Here is a 15,587-nt window from a genome sequence, read left to right as displayed (position 1 = left end):
ATACCCTGACCAACTTTAGCAACTACAGAAAAATATATTTAAAAAAAAATCAATTAAATTTTTCATCGGAATTGTTAGGGGTGCCAATAATTGTGGGACACATGCTTTCAAGTTGTTTTTTTCTAAATGTGTGATTTTTTTTTTTTTACCACCAAAGAAATGTACTTAAAGGTGGGGTATGTGATTTGCAAAACGGCTGGCAGATTTTGAAAATACACAACTCATAAGGTCCTACCTTCTCTTCTCCAACGCTGGTCCTGACTCCACCCATTCGAAAAACATGGACGCTCTCTCTCTCTCTCTCTCTGTACCGGGGCGACTTGCACTTCCTGTGACTGCGTCACGAGCTTTGAGTATGCGCACGAACGGGACACGCGCGCGAGGGGGGTGGGGGGAGGTTAGGGTGGTGGGCATGGTACAACCGTTTGAGTGATGCATTTTCTGTCCAATGATTCTAGACGGTCTTGAAAATGATTGGCTGGAGTTTTTCGAGTCCTGCCCGTTCCACAGATGATTAAATTGCTTAATTTTCATTTCAGTGCTTCTAATTTACAGCCAGTAAGTGGGTTAGGAATAGGATTTCAAGTGATTTTGAAAAAATGGTCAAAAAAGAAAATCACATACCCCGCCTTTAAATAAAAGGTTGGATTTTTCTCTTTTTTTGCATTTGGGTTCTATGTTGTTTAGAAAAAAAGGAGAATTTTTAGAAGTCCTCGACCACATCTTAAACAGGGGTGCCAATAATTGTGGAGGGCACTGTATGTGTGGTATTTCATCCAAACATTGAATTTGGTTCCAAACTAGTATACGATATTTCTTCCATCCATCACAAAAGAAATGTGTTGCAAAATGTCCACACTAGGAATGTCCAAAAGCGAATAATGGTGGTCCTTCATAAATTATATGTATTTTGAGACTTTTGTCCTTCCTTCTTGTCTCATATGGAGCTCAGTATAATCATTTTGATTCTTCTCCTTTGCACTTATCATGCAAACTTATTTTTCTATAGTTACTATGGATACAGTGACTGCATTCAGGTGCTGAATATAACTGGTCCTGCTGGCTGAGATAATTATGGTGGTGGTGGTGGTGAAATTGTGTCTGTGTTTATGATTTGTGTAGATATTTCTTCCAAGGGTTGGCAGAATGGTCATCCAGAAACTGACTAATTTATCTAGATTTTTTGATGCAAATTTGTTTTCTTTTTCTGACTGGTCAAAAAAATGTGCTGCCTCCAGCAGGACAAAATAATTGCCATTAATCTCATATTTCCATTAAAAAATTTCATAAAATAAGAAGAATGAAATAGAAAGGTTATTTAATGTGCTGACACAAGTTGCACACATTTACCAATTACAGCCCTGAAAAACATTTAGGATTTTTTCCACAAATGGTTTTCTTTACTTGTAAATATTATATAGCTGATGATTATTAGAAAGGGTGAAATCATCATGTTTGAAGAACATTGGCTTAAAAATTTTTGAAAGCTCCTACTTCAGACAACCCACCAACTAGTCGGGACCGAAGTCGGACAACTTTTTGAGAAGTCGGTACTGAAATTTAAAAAATGTGGCCAATCAGAGACATATATGTTGGCCAATCAGACGTGTTTAAGAATCCGTTCAACTGCGCTCAAAATGCGAGAGGGAAGTGCAGGTATTGTCACATTTTTTAAATTTCAGTACCGATTTGGTTCCAAAGTCGGTACTTTTGACAACTCTATAGTCGGTTTTACTTGTTTGCACATTTGTAGTTCCTTTGAAACATCACATGGATCTTTCTTTAAAGTGCCATGTAAAGAGCGATCAGCCTACATAAATCCATACATCCCGCCAGCACTGTAAATATTGATGGAGAGGAACTTGATTGCTTGCCAGAAAAGCGGGTAGAGTATCAAAAGATGCAGGGAATGGGAACAAACACACGATGATACACTCCGTGACCGGCAGCCCTTAAGTGGCCCATTGAAAATGGTTCACATTGCGTTTGTTTTGATTCATCTGGACGGGTGCACTAATACCCTAGGCGCGAGAAACGTGTGCTCCTACACGCCCTGCAGAGAGTGATGCAGCAACTCTGAAATGCAGAGAGGAAATTAGGTCACATTCAAATTGTGCTGAGTGTGTGAAAGATGCAGGCGTATGCATTTTAGTGGCTCACTAAATTACACATTGAATCCTGTGTGTGTGCTCGTTTCGTAGTGTCAGCTTCAGATAGGTAAATAAATATAATGATGTGAAAATATGGATATGAATTCATGGATACTAAACAATGCATCTTTAACGGAGTGCAACACTTCCAAGGTTAAATCAGTTTCCTGCTTGTTAAGTGTGAGAACTCTCAATGAAGCCCAGCGGCTTGTTGTTTAGCAGTATCTGTGTTTGCGCTGCATCGCCTTTTGTAAGTTTTTTTTAATTCAGTAGTTTTAATGAATTTATCTGTCCTATGGAACAGAGTGGCTTTACCCTTTGGAGATGGAGGACGGACCTAGAGCAACAAACAAATAATGAATACTGCCTTGTTGTTAGTCTTTGAATACTTTTATTTTTGAAAGAAGAAAAGGATTAAGACATGAACGCACACCAGGCATCATGGGATTGAAAAATCTTGAGTTCTGAAGATCTAATCTGAAAGTTTGATCTGTTTATCATAATAGCTGCATTCTCTTGTTTGCTTCTCACACTTAAATTGTTAGTTCCCCAAAAAATGAAAATTCTGTCATCATTTACTCATGCTTGTGTCATTCAGAACCTATAAGACTGGTTCTGAAAGTTTGATCTGTTTATCATAATAGCTGCATTCTCTTGTTTGCTTCTCACACTTAAATTGTTAGTTCCCCAAAAAATGAAAATTCTGTCATCATTTACTCATGCTTGTGTCATTCAGAACCTATAAGACTGGTTCATCTAAACACAAATGAAGACTTGTGTCCCTCCATTTAAAGTACATTTTACCAAATCTTTGACGCTTCAAAAAGTACATAAAGACATTGTAAAAGTAATCGAAATAACTGAGTGTTTTACTCCATGTCTCCTGAAGAGACACGATCACTTTATATGATGAACAGATTTAATCTACACTTTTATTCTCATATTTGGACATGTATAGAGCACATTATATATGGTAAACAGAGGCTCAACATGCTTGCTTGATGCTTGAGAACCAATAAAGTTTATTATTAGAAAAGCCCATTTAGATTATCCTATGGCAAAACACTTCCAAAACGTGCACAATAACAACCCAGAAGGTCTAATGGTTGAGGGTTTAGAAACAATCAAAAAGAGTATTCGGGGTGGTGACCGATCAAAATTACTTCTACAGAGAGAAACATTTTATATATATGAATTACAGGCCACAGTATATCCTGGTTTAAATGAAGAAATAGATTTCAGCCCTTTTCTGTGATGTTATTTATTTTTTTTGTATTTTTTTTTGTACTACCTCCTGGTGGACCTTCTCTGTATGTGCAGGCTATTTGTCAATCAGGTGTTCCCAATTAGCATCTATAAATGAGGAAATTGTTTGTTTGGAAAATATACCTTGAAGAAGGCTGGTTGTGCCGCTACGCGTGGGTTGTATTTTCCCCCACATGTTTTAATAATTTTTTCAATCATGATAGAGCCAGTTTAATAAAGGCTTTTTAATTTTCTAAAGAAGAGTGCCTTGGATTCCCTTTTCTACATGACATTGAACTCTCGACCCCAAAGAGCACCTTCTAATACTTTTTTTGAACTCCTTGAGCACCCTGGACTTTTTGTCTCTAACCAATAAGGTTTGTTCACAAAAATGATGAACATTTTAAAATGATCTTCATTTTGTGTTCCGAAGTTGAATGAAAGTCTTATGAGTTTGGAATGACAAGAGGATGAATAAATTATACAATTTTCATTTTTGGGTTAACTAATCCTTTAATATTTAACTCAAAAATAGGCATTCGGTCATAATTTGTTCAGCTTAATTGTGTTTCAATCCCACATTACTTATTTTCAATGTGGAGCAAAATAAAAGTCTTTGTGTGAGAATTCGAGTTATTATACACCGAGCATTTTCTGCATCTTTTATCTCTTTCACGTTTCCGGATATTAAAAAGATGCATACAAAAGGCTGAATATCAATGGTTCTTTAATAATGGTTAATTAATCCTTTGAAGCCATAATAAAGAAACAAGAAAAACTTTAAGTGCCCTGCATTCATCAATCAAATTCTTTAACTTTAACATGCTTGATTAACTGGCCTTGATATCTAAACTGTTTTTGTGTATGGGGTTCTATGATGTAGGAGAATCAAAAATAAAGATTTACGCAGAATAAATGGATGAACTCACATCTTCTTTCTTGTCTTTTCCTTCAATTCATGTTATGTTTGCAGACTCTAAGCTGGCCAGCAGGGAGAGGGGAAAGCTGTGCTTCAAAGCCACAAGATGCAGAACAGAGGAAGGTAAGGCTTCCAGTACATGCACATATACACAACCCTTCACAGCCTCAAATTCTGAAATGCACATAAAAACTATTTGCTTATTATTCCGTAAGACGACGTGCATAAACTTAAAATCACATTTACCAAATAAATTCCTAGATGTGACTTTCAATCCGCAATCACAGCTGCTCTCAGCCAATTAAAATGCAGCAAACTGTGGTTAACATATTGATGTTTGAACATGCTGACTTTTTTTGTTCTCAACATCTAAGCTACCTCAGATGCAGGAAGAAAATACACCTTTGCTGACCTCAACCTTGGCAATGAACAAGTGAGAAAGCCCTTTTGTTCTCACTACTATTTCAGTGATACTGACTCATATCAAATTTTGTTGAATTTCAGTGAATCAATTAATCACTGTTTGATTCATTCTGTCTGGCAGATGGTTAATTCAAGATAATGCACTTGAGCACTGAAATGCCTATTAAAGACACACTTTTTATGAATGATTTTGTGATTGAGTCACTGACTGTCATCCTCATTCAGCTTCTCAACTGTCCTCAACATATTTCTCTCTCTTTGGCGTTTCCTCTTAAATTAGATTGTCAGCTCTACCACTCCATGTGCTGATTTTTTCTTCCGGAGGAGTCTGTCCGCTGAAGCCAGGAGAGGAGGCCTGTCTGCAGGCGGTGCTAGTCAAATGCGGAGACACAGCCTCGCGCATCAGAACGGGACTGATGAAGGTGTTACAAACATTGTCAGAAAATGCAGCGAAGTAGAGCTTGACATCATCATCCTTTGGAAGGTAACTCCTACCAATTGCTGAGAAATGGTAAAAAAAAAAAAATTGTAAAAAAATGTATATATATTTGGGGTGAGGGTCAGGTAATCGTATTTGTTTATAAAGCAATTATTATTAGGACTACCAAAGTTAACATGTTAGCCTATGATATATGTCTAAGGCAGTCATTTACCAAATAGCACAATAACGCATTTACCATATTTGATATGACCGTTTCTTATTCTTTCTGTTTCCTAAAGACTGTTCAGAATTCATGAGATTAATAATGATTATTTTATTCTGTTATGCAGCCATAAATTAGTACTTGTAGTGTGAACGAAGCATTACTGTAAAGCTTTGTTCACACTACCAGTACTACTTTATGGCTGCATGTCGCCAGTGTGAACGCACAGTCCAAATCTGCATATAGTTTTTATTCCTCCAATAGTGGTTAGAATTGTCACCTTATTTATGATGTAATGTCACCTTCCATCAGTAACTGTACCAATCGTGTAGTTATAATAAATGTGTGTTAGCACTTTAACTGTTTAACTGGCCCCTGGGAAATTTAAACCATTTATTAGAACATGATTCCTCAAAATATTACCAGCCAACTTGCCAGTTACTCGCCAAACTACAGGTAATTGACTTGACTATTTTGCGCCTAGCAAGTGTTGGTTTTTGATCGATGCACTAGAGTTTAACACCACTGGTGTTGATGACTATTCCTGTCAACACAAAATCGGCTCCTTTTATCTCAAAGAACTTTTGATGTAAATAATTCTTGGTGACAGTACGATTTGTGGTCATAATGTCATTGTATTAATCATATGGTGTGTTATTTTAGGCATATGTTGTGGAGGATAACAAACAGCTCATTTTAGAGGGGCAGCTTCATGTTGCACTGCAAACCATTGGCAAAGAGGCCTGCTCGCTCTCGCAGAAAGAGGTACTGTACACTGTACATACAGAACACAATATCTTACAATGCCACGCTTTTGCTATTTGGCTCTTCACGTGGGTGCTTTATAAATGTACATGAATATAGGTTCATTCTATAGAGAATATACTTCCTCTAGTGCAGGAGACCACTCTATCTTTTCAAAGAGAATCGGTGAGTGTATACTTATGTATGCACTAGGGATGTGACTTGAACTATCGCCCCCGAATTGGCGCTAATTCAGGGCAGGCAGTTGCTTAAATGGTGAGTTCATTATTATTCTTAATGAAGAACACAACACAACAGTACAATGACAAATTCACTTAAATAGGTGGTTTTCCATTTCGCTTTGAAACCAAATCTTCTGTCATCGTCTTGTCAGTGAGGCGAAGTGAGCTGAAATCGGACTCCTGCTGCTGATTTGTGCTGTGACTCTCATTCAGCGCACGCTGAACACCGGCAACATCGCAGCAAGCCTAGTATGATCATGAATAAATCATATTTTGTGTGTGTGACCATTTACAGAACAAGATTTCCTAATCTTAGTACATTCAGGTTAAGCTCTTATTTGAATGAATACAAAATTAGCTTTGCCAAGCAATAGTTTGCCCTTTTTTTCGGTGTATCAGTGAAAGTTCCCTCTTGGGAAAGAATCTGAACTCAATGTAACAATCCTCAGAACTATACTGTAATACTTTATACTGGTGTTTCTTGCCTTGCCAGAAGACAAGACATTAAAATTATAATTTTTAGTCTAATTTTTGGCCTTCAATTTTCAATACATTTAGTGAGGCAATTCATCACCGACTGGCAGACGATTAACTCAAGATAACACACTTGAGCGCTGAATCAAAACACTAAAGGCACACTATTCATAAATGACTTTCGGATAAAGTCCATCAGAGATCTGGGGCCGTATTCACAAAGAATTTTAAGGCTAAAAGTAGCTCCTAACTGGCGAATTTAGGAGCAACTCCTAAAATTAATGGGCGTGTCACTCCTAACTTTAGGACTCCTAATTTTTTTCACTAAGAGTAAATCACAAAGCATTTTAGCCCTAAAAGTAGCACCTAAGTCTGGGACAGCTTAAAAGAAGTCGAGAGGACTCCTAACTCACTAAAGCCTGTTTTATGCTTCTGTGTCGAATCGACGGCGTACCCCCGCAGACCCCTCCGCCTCGCCGCGAACCCCTCCGCCGTAGCTTGACGTGCACCTCCAAAAAATTGTAACTATGCGTCAAAGCGATGCAGACCACAAGGGCTGTGATTGGTCAGATGCACCACAATGCAACTCAACCTGACGCAGAACCATAAAACGGCCACGACGCCGTAGGAGTGACGGCGTAGCTACGCCCTGGAGTTGACGCAGAAGCATAATGAGGCCTTAAGACCTATTCATAAAGGATTGTAGCGCATACCACCGCCTCTCGCAGTCGTCAGGGGTCCGCGACACAAGCGGGAATGCTGCATTGATCTGCAAACAAATCCTCTCCCATGTCTCACGCTTAGTTTTACTTGATATCCCAGTGTCGAATTTCCCTTTTATTTCTTCATAATCCACTGTCATTCAACTATTACATTACTTCAATAGGAGCAACATTTCCTTGCTTTAAGTAGTCTATTTAGGCTATGGAAGCTTGTTTCCGCCACAGAATGAAAAATAAAAAAGGTAATTGCGACTTTTTATCTCACAATTGCGACTTTATTTCTCACTATTCTGACTTCATATCTCGCAATTGTGAGATAAAAAGTCACAATTATTATTAATTTTTTATTCATTGGCGGAAACAAGCTTCCATACTTATATGATGTCAATTAACCAAGCAAGTGTTAATGCAAGTGTCGTTTTTCATTATTAGGCAAGTGGCGGTTTCATTAGGGAATTAGGCTACCTTTATTTAATTTAATTTAATTCACCACTTTTCTCTCTCTCTCTGCCTTTTTAGAATTACACTTCACTGGGGCCTGCACAAACATGTCATTATATATGCATTTCGATGACATTACTATTATTATTTTGTGTAGGACACAGACATATTTAGATGTCGTAATTCCATGATTTGTTGCGTTTGTGTTATGTTCCGCATGATGACCCTGTCATCTAACAACCAATCACTGTGATCATTGCGAGGAAACTCGTGCATGACGTCATCCATAGCAACGAAGACTCACTCTTAGTTTAGGAGTTGTCATTTTTCCTTACTATAGGTCTGAAAGGCGTTGTGAATAACTTTTAAGAGAAAACTCCTAGCTAAAATATTTTAGTGTGATTTAGGACTACTCCTAAATAGTCAAAAAAAATTCTTTTGAATACGGCCCCAGACCAACAATGATAAAGAGGTCAAAGTTATTTTAATTCAGGGCTGTGTTGATCTCTCGGTATAGATCAAGTAATGGACTTCAGAATTGTTAAGGTATTTGTTGACACTTTCGCTTCAAGTCATTTTTTTGTGCTTTTTGTCAGGAATGCATCAGTGCCTTGATGCTTCTGTAGTGCATGTGTAGTTATAAAGGCAATTGAATGTGAAAAAATAAATAAATTCAGTCTTCTGACCTTGCAATGTTGGGAAGAGTGCGCAAATGCTCTGGCTTTTTTTATGAAGAAGGGTAAAGGTTGGAAGGATGTTTCTTTGGTGTTCACGGCACAAGGATGGATAAATCAGATCAGACCTTGAGGCTCATCGTAGTGTGTGATTTTATTAAAGACCTTGATACTTCTTGTGGAAGCCAAAAAAGTAGTTCACTACATTGACTAAACTATAATACTGTTCATTTTTCATTGATCTCCGTAAACCTAAAGAGATTTCATTCCTTTCATTGAAAGTTCATTCCATCAACACCTTGGCTCTTCAAAGCATTAGTAAAAAGATGGTAAAAGTAATCCACATGAATCAAGTAGTTTAATCAAGTCTTCTGGAAAGACACATTTGCTTTATATGATGCACATACCTAGAGCACATCAAATATGGTAAACAGAGGCTCAAACATACCTGCTCGACATGCAAGAACCAGTGAGGTTTGTTGAGAGTTCTATGTATGCATGTTGATCTGTTTATATGTGAATAAAATTAAATCTGTTCGTCATATAAAGCAAACATGTTTTTTCAGATGATTTCATTTGGATTTCCTTCCCTACAATGTCTATATGAGCTTTATGAACTGTCAGTTTTGGTGGAACGGACAAAAATATCATGTTTCATAAAAGATGAAGATGAACGAAAGTGTTATTAGTTTGGAACGACACGAGGTTGAGTAAATGATGACATAATTTTACTCTTTGGGTGAACTATCCCTTTAATATGGTTATGTTCCTTGCAAAAGCTCTGTGACATTCAGTAAATTGAAATTTTGTGGGTTTTAACACTTTCTCAGTGGTCTAAGAGAGGTCGTGTGAGTACTCCAGAGGAACCTTGACCCCTCTAACATGTGTCCTAACCAGACCCGATGCGATAAGATTCCAGCGAATTTTTCTGTCCACACTAGACGTGACTGTGAGATGCGTCTAAATCAATCAAAACCCACAGCCAATCAGAACAGCGTGTGGATTGAATCTCGTGGCAAGTGCACAGCACCAGAGAGTAATCTTGATGGCACTTGCAAGAAAATGGATAAGCAGGCTACATAATCAAATTCACAACTATTACACCATTTAAACATTTATTAAAAATACGTGGGCTACTGAGTTAATAAAACAATATTTGTCAAAGAATACACTTGTTTGTTCACAGTTTGAACGTCCTTCTTTCCATTTGTTTAATTCCAAGATCTGAGGTGAATTATCCATTGTTGCTTTTACAGCTACAAAGCTGGGAGCACTAAATGGTATTCAAAGTCACATTGCATGCTTATAACATTGAATAAAGCTCATAAACAGTACCTGAGGTTATCATTTCCACACTTTGAGGTTGTTGTTCCAGCCGCGACGTCGCAGAAAAATAGAAACCGTTCCTAAAATAGAATTGTCGCTGTCGCGGCTGGTTAGGACAAAACTCTGATTAGCGAAAAGATACCTTTTATCGTGTGTAGCTAGGACACGGTGTGAGGCACACCAAACTCAAGAGAGCCCATCACAGATGGACATTTTTGGCCTTTGCATTACATCTCTTCTTTCAGCATCTCGCACCATGCAATTTTCTCTATCCCTTTCTTTTTCTCACATTAGAACAGTCAGTTTCCTTGTGAGGTGCCTGGCTTTGATAGTTTTAATTCACATGGGTGTACTGCACATTAACTTCAAATTAGGTTGTATGATGCTACTCTATTTTAAATAAATATACTTTAAATCCCTACACCATGATAAGAGAAGTGCGTACTGTACAGCCCTTGAATACAAGACAAACACAGAGTCCTCTGCTCTGGCTCTCGCTCAAGTCTTCCTCATAATTTGACTTTATATTTTCTCCATTTGAGACACTGCAAGAGCAAAGTGACTTTGAGAGCATTATAAGTGAGTCCTGCTCTTTATGAAGATGGATGCATCCTAAGGTGCTTTAAACAGTCAGAGAGCCAGACAGCACAGGGAGACAGGCTTTGACCTTAGTGTGTGCGTGTGTGTGCATGCGATGACCGATTTTTACAATTTCCTTGGAAAATCATCAGTTCAAACTGTCTCTCTCTTGGTTTCAAATGCTCCTTCTCCATTTCAGCTCTTCATTCATTCCCTTGTTCTGTCAGTTGTTTATTTTCCCCTCTGTTTCCCTCCTACTGTTGGGCCTGATTCCATCCAGCCAGAAATTTCCTCTGCACACGTTGCATAGCAACACTCATTCATGGCAGAGGAAGTCCCTCACGTGAGGGAATGGTGTCTCACATGTTGATCTCAAAGTCTTTTTATAGAAACACTCTCATGAGCTTGTTTTTCTCCCTTTTGAGTTCAATCTGTCTCATCCACCCTGTTCCCTTCTCTCAGCCACGCACGCACTTTAAACTGAATGAAAAACGTAACAAAGCAATTTCCTCTGCAGGAGCTGAGATGTTTCCTTTAGGCTTTCAGATTAAATAAAACATCTGCTTAATGTCTATTAGGAAACTCAGGAGATGGTGCTTCTGAAGTTCAAGCCTGACGTTCCGCCTCCTGTAAGCAAGCCCTCGCTGGAACAGCTTTCCCACCTCATAAAGACCTGCCTCCACTACCCAGAGTCTTATGATCATCCCTTCCCACAAAAGAGGTGAAGCGCACGCACACAAACAAACACTCTTGAAACCCTCAAATCGGTTTGCCCGAAATCCACAGACTGTTTCAGAGGTGATGAGACTTAAAGAGATGTACACTAATGCCCAGTCACGCCCACAGGAGTGTTTGTCTGGCCTAGTTCTGCAGTGGTGCGTGTGTACGCATGAAAGTATGAAAGATGGAGATAAACTGGACCATGTCGTGGTTATGGGCAGTCTAAGCGGACAGTCATCACTCATAGCTTTGGATTTGTGCGAATGTGCTCACATAAATTTGTTTGGTCGTTCTGTGAGGAACAAAGTATTGAAGCCTGTTTCCGCCACAGAATAAATCATTTTAAAAGATAATTGCGACTTTTTATCTCACAGTTGCGAGTTTACATAGTCGGAATTGCGAGATATAAAGTCAGAATTGCGAGATATAAACTTGCGATTCTGACTTTTTTCTTGCAATTGCAAGTTTATATTTCACAATTCTTTCTTTATAACATGCAATTGCGACTTTATATCATGCAATTCTGACTTTATATCTCACAATTGCGTGTTAAAAAGTCAGAATTGCGATATAAACAGTAAATTTCTCTAGGTATATTATAAACATCCCTTACAAAGTGTCCTAATAAAATCTGACCAACTGTCAAGCACTAAAAGCTCTTTACTGTCAAGTTTTAGACCTAACCAAAAACAAACGTTAGGACATTTTACTTTCTATTTTGGCAGTACTTTGCAGGGTGGTCCTGCCCACAGTCGCATCTCATTGACCAAAAAACCCACACAGCATAACTGTATACTGCAAATCAGATATATTAAGACTGACTACGTATTGCTACATAGTCACTTTTAGTGTGAACACACAAATGGCTTGAAGTTTTGCAGTACTTTACCAGAAGTCTGTTGTTTTCACTGAAAAATCCAATTGACATTTTGAAATGACATTACAAGGTCGAAAAAAGAGAAACATATATGGATGAATCATTCAAAAAATCTATAACATGCTTTTACATAATATATAGGGTTGTTTTTCATATCATGCTGACATAACGCTTAAATTATATATTTTTTATTAATTTTAATCATTTTCTTTTTGAATTTAGGATAGGGGAGGCATATAGGAAAGTGGGGGAACTGAACTGAAAACCTAAAAACATTCCTCTGTGCAACAACATCAACATTAAGAGCATAAATTTGCCAGGAAATTGAACTAAACATCGTGTAGCATGATGAGATGAATGTTCAAGACAAGAGGAAGAGGGTTATTCCATCCATATTTGTGGTTCAGGACAAATGACTTAAAGTTGCTGCGCACCAGTATAAGATTAACAGAAGTTATGAGAACCATTTATCAAAGTAATATCCATATGAAAATCGAGAGTGCTGTATTTTACATCACAAAATTGAATAACCAACGTTCAATTTTCAAAAGGGGCATGAATTATCAATTTAGTCTAGCTTGAAAACTTGATGTGTGGTCATGAGATGCAAGAAATCTTGCTGTGCTTGACATTTTTTCACTTTTTTCCCCTAGTTTATGTATGGTGCCAGTCACCCTGACGTTGTCCAACTGTTCCTTGGCTAAGGTAGATGTCATCATTGATCTGCGGCATAAAACGACCAGGTACATCTCAGCTTTTCCTGATCCCTAAAGGCCTCGATATACTTAACAAAACAAACTGGTGTGACATAATTTCAAACTAAATCAGGTCAAAACGAAGTTCGTTTGGTGTTTCTTTTGGAAGTTCGTAAACGCTTGCCAAGGTGAACTTTCCAGAAAAGTACGATCTGGCTGGCAAACACCTTCGAACTACCATTGGTCCGTGGCGATGTAGTAAATGAGACTCTGCCTTCTTTGACGTGGAAATCCCTGCGGTTCATTTCTTCGCTTCAATCCGTCGAGGTCAGACATCTGCGAATAAAAACATGAACACACTGGGGAGCTGCTTTATAATAAATTATGTATTTGTAATTGAAAGAGATACTGACAATTTTTTTTCATGTTTAATAATGTAAAGCTGCTTGCTTTTAAAGGGGTCATGAACTGCATTGTTTTATTTTATTTTTTTATGTTTCCTGTGGTTTTACATCAAAAATTTTCATAATTAAAAAATAAACGGCATTTTTCCTACCCTGATTTTACGTAATGCTCTGTTTGAAGGGGCGTGTCTGCTTTTGAAGCGCCCACTGCTGTGATTGGCTGACATCTTTGCATATGAAATAGCTAATAATTACATGTGGAATTCTCTCGTAAACTTTTACCACATTTTTACTATTACAGCTGTCAAATTTAACTAATCCTGAAAAGTATTGATTTATATTTAGATATCATATCATCATAGCATCATATTTTGATCGTGTCATGAAAGGTTGGAGAGATGAGAATTCTAGCGGATTATAGATACGTTGAGCGCATGAATGCAGTGATCTCGTCATTGTAACTCGATTTCTGCACTCTCATGAATGCTATCTTCATAACTAACAGTGCAAACACAATGTAAATAAGAGATTCGTCGTTGATTATAACAGGAGTTTCACTGATAAACTCGCACTGTTTGATTGACTGCTCCAGCAATTATAAAGGGAGCATTCTTTGATTGCTTTCTATGAATAATTTAAGCACAGTTTAAGTAAAAGGTTATTTTCATCCTACTAAGAGAAACATTGTGAAGTTGACCATTTAGTTACTGGTTTGATTTACTGATGCAGACAAAGAACATCTGACTGTTGCTACATGAATCATTACAAATCAGAGATCAGTCAGAATTAACCAGGTTACTTGCATGTTGTCGCATTACTGTCGAGTCCATATCGTAAAAGTTTGTTTGCAAAGCCTGCATCGAAATGGCAACTGAATTACCGAAGAATCCACAGTGAAAAGTACCGCATACCAATGAATAATGCTCAACTGAGACGTACACATTGTTGAAAATAAATAACCACTTTCTTAGCATTAGGATCCTTTGGAAGGTAATGTTATTTTTAGTCCAGTGATCCTGTATCTCTTTTCTCTCGCTAGTGGGAGAGGTCAAATTTGTAATGAAATTGGGCGTTGATTTTCTTCCGCAGAGGCGGTCTTTCAGCTATAGATAGGCACATTCCATAATGAGCTGTTCTCTGGGCTTGGTTACAATAAAATCAATGAAGTTTCAGAACTGAAAACTGATTTCTCAAATTCATGACCCCTTTAAACAATGTAGCTATATAGCCTATATAGCCTAAATAAATAAATGTGACGTGACTTTACTGAAGTGCCGAATTACAGAGCTGGTGCAAACATCCACATCACTATGATCAGATGCTTTTTAACTCATGTTTTCTCACCGCTGTCATTTTTGTTGTACTTATTAGGGCCAGAGCACCGATGGTGAGAGGACCCCATTGGAATTGCTCCGTTTATATTGTTATTGAAAGTGTGCAGCATATATTTACTTATACCATGGTCTGGGTGAATACTCGATTCTGATTGGCTGCAGGGTGTCCGTTAAAAAGTGATAGAGGACACCTAGTAAAGTAGTTCTGGTGAAACTGCCTGTTTACCATTCGAAATTAATAAATAAATGCGCTGCCTACAACAGCTGTGAGTAACCATAGCAACATGCAGTCAAAGTATCCGTTAACAATTTGCTCTATCAAAACAAACATCTAACGTTAGTTAGATATTACATAGCCTGCTAATACAACAATGAGCGACTTCGTTATTTCTTTTAACATTTATGGAGAATATGACAACTCTGATGACTGGGATGCTCTTGAAGAAAGAAGAAATGTAAATAAAACGGAGAAACGACTCAAAGAGATAACACCGGGAGAATTGAATCAAATAGAAGACGAAAAAGATGAGATCAACACGAACAAAAAATACGAAATGGGCAGTAAATACACTCAGAGACTTTATTGGTCAAAAAGAAATGGACTCCAGCTTTGATGAGACCCTGCGGGAGTTTTACGCAGCTGTCCAGACAACCAAGGCAGGAGGAGAGTACAGCGTGAAGGGTTCTACAAGCTGAGCGGACTATAAATATATCCGGTGGCTAAATAAACCATCAGGCAAGTTCTTATTTGTAAAAACTAGATTTAGCCTAATTAAAATATAAACTAATGTTTAAAAAAGAAAAATATTTGGCAAGTGACCATGGTATAAGCGGGTTAATGCCCGACGAGGTGTCCATTGTCAGGTTTTAATGGACTTCGGCGGAGGCAACCGTCCTCCGCTGCGCGTCAGCCAGTTCATACCTCGCCGTCGTCCATTAAAACCTGACAATGGACACCTCGTCGGGCATTAACC

At 38.0% G+C, this 15,587-nt stretch overlaps 1 protein-coding gene across 3 annotated transcripts in view; it reads left to right on the top strand.

Annotated features, from left to right (window-relative positions):
- The window catches only part of trappc8 (trafficking protein particle complex subunit 8), a 79,674-nt gene that overhangs the window by 62,630 nt on the left and 1,457 nt on the right, over positions 1-15,587 (top strand). For all 3 annotated transcript variants that reach the window (XM_077220960.1, XM_077220962.1, XM_077220961.1), the window contains 6 exons: positions 4,369-4,437; positions 4,689-4,747; positions 5,018-5,221; positions 6,045-6,146; positions 11,162-11,304; positions 12,834-12,923. In XM_077220960.1, the coding sequence (XP_077077075.1) occupies positions 4,369-4,437; positions 4,689-4,747; positions 5,018-5,221; positions 6,045-6,146; positions 11,162-11,304; positions 12,834-12,923 (667 nt within the window). The remainder of the gene's footprint in view (positions 1-4,368; positions 4,438-4,688; positions 4,748-5,017; positions 5,222-6,044; positions 6,147-11,161; positions 11,305-12,833; positions 12,924-15,587) is intronic.

This window comes from Siphateles boraxobius, unplaced genomic scaffold (genome assembly GCF_051911475.1).
Source record: "Siphateles boraxobius isolate OS27281-9 unplaced genomic scaffold, OSU_SipBor_1 8, whole genome shotgun sequence".
Taxonomy (NCBI): Eukaryota; Metazoa; Chordata; class Actinopteri; order Cypriniformes; family Leuciscidae; genus Siphateles; species Siphateles boraxobius.
This window is presented reverse-complemented; position numbering and strand designations above follow the sequence as displayed.